General features: G+C 51.3%; 1 protein-coding gene across 1 annotated transcript in view; it reads left to right on the forward strand.

Moving 5' to 3' along the window:
* Positions 1 to 939, forward strand: part of LOC107663189 (heterogeneous nuclear ribonucleoprotein R-like) — a gene marked incomplete at its 5' end in the record, with an annotated part of 3,178 nt that overhangs the window by 1,896 nt on the left and 343 nt on the right. Inside the window, one exon of the mRNA XM_016453359.1 lies at positions 635 to 887. Within this exon, the coding sequence (XP_016308845.1) occupies positions 635 to 887 (253 nt within the window). The remainder of the gene's footprint in view (positions 1 to 634; positions 888 to 939) is intronic.

Consider the following 939-nt stretch of genomic DNA (forward strand, 5'->3'; position numbering starts at 1 on the left):
AAAACAACCACATAATCTTATACGTGAATGTACTTTTCAAAATTAGTTATAAAACAGTTGCTCGCGCGAACATAGGCGCATTTATGTAGATCGGGGGTGCATTCCCTTCAGAAACAAACGTAATCCACTGCGTCTTCAGCGGCTCAGATGTCGGGAGTAAATGAGGACTGCTATGTTCATTATTACATCGAACAACAGAACACCTCAATCGCTTAGGAGCCATTCTTGTCTACATCTGCTCTGGCGGTGAAACAATGGATGACTGTTCACAGATCACTCAGGGCGGAGCTATGATAAAACACCAGTGTCAATCAACAATCGTGGGAGGGGCCTGGGTGTGTGTGACGTCACACAGACGAGCATCTGAGAATGGCTCGATCTGAGAAAGGGGATATTATTTATTAGGATTTTAAAAAAGCACTGGGTGGATTTTTATCATTATAGGGTGGCTGTGTACACACACTGCCTACACACATTTATGTAGAAGGGAATTTTGCATCCGGTGAACTTTATTTTTATGCTGTTTTTACAAACGAGGACGTCCCCAAAAGTCAGTTTTGTCAGGTTAAGCTCAGAAATGTGTCCCTGAACTGTGGTTTAGGTGCTGACGGTGTATCTGTGTCCACCTGTGCAGGTATGACGAGTATTATTACTACCCTCCCCCCCGCATGCCTCCTCCGGGGCGTGGCCGCGGGCGCGGTGGGCGGGGTGGATACGCCTACCCGCCCGATTACTACGGTTACGAGGAGTACTACGACGACTACTACGGTTACGATTACCACGACTACCGAGGCGGCTACGATGACCCCTACTACGCTTACGACGACGGCTACTCCATGAGGGGGCGGAGCAGTGGGCGGAGCCGTGGAGCTCCACCTCCCCCCAGAGCCCGCTCGGCTCCGCCCACCCGCGGCAGGGGCGGGGATCCCCCGAGGGGCG

This window comes from Sinocyclocheilus anshuiensis, unplaced genomic scaffold (genome assembly GCF_001515605.1).
Source record: "Sinocyclocheilus anshuiensis isolate Anshui unplaced genomic scaffold, SAMN03320099.WGS_v1.1 scaffold2125, whole genome shotgun sequence".
NCBI classification, from domain to species: Eukaryota; Metazoa; Chordata; class Actinopteri; order Cypriniformes; family Cyprinidae; genus Sinocyclocheilus; species Sinocyclocheilus anshuiensis.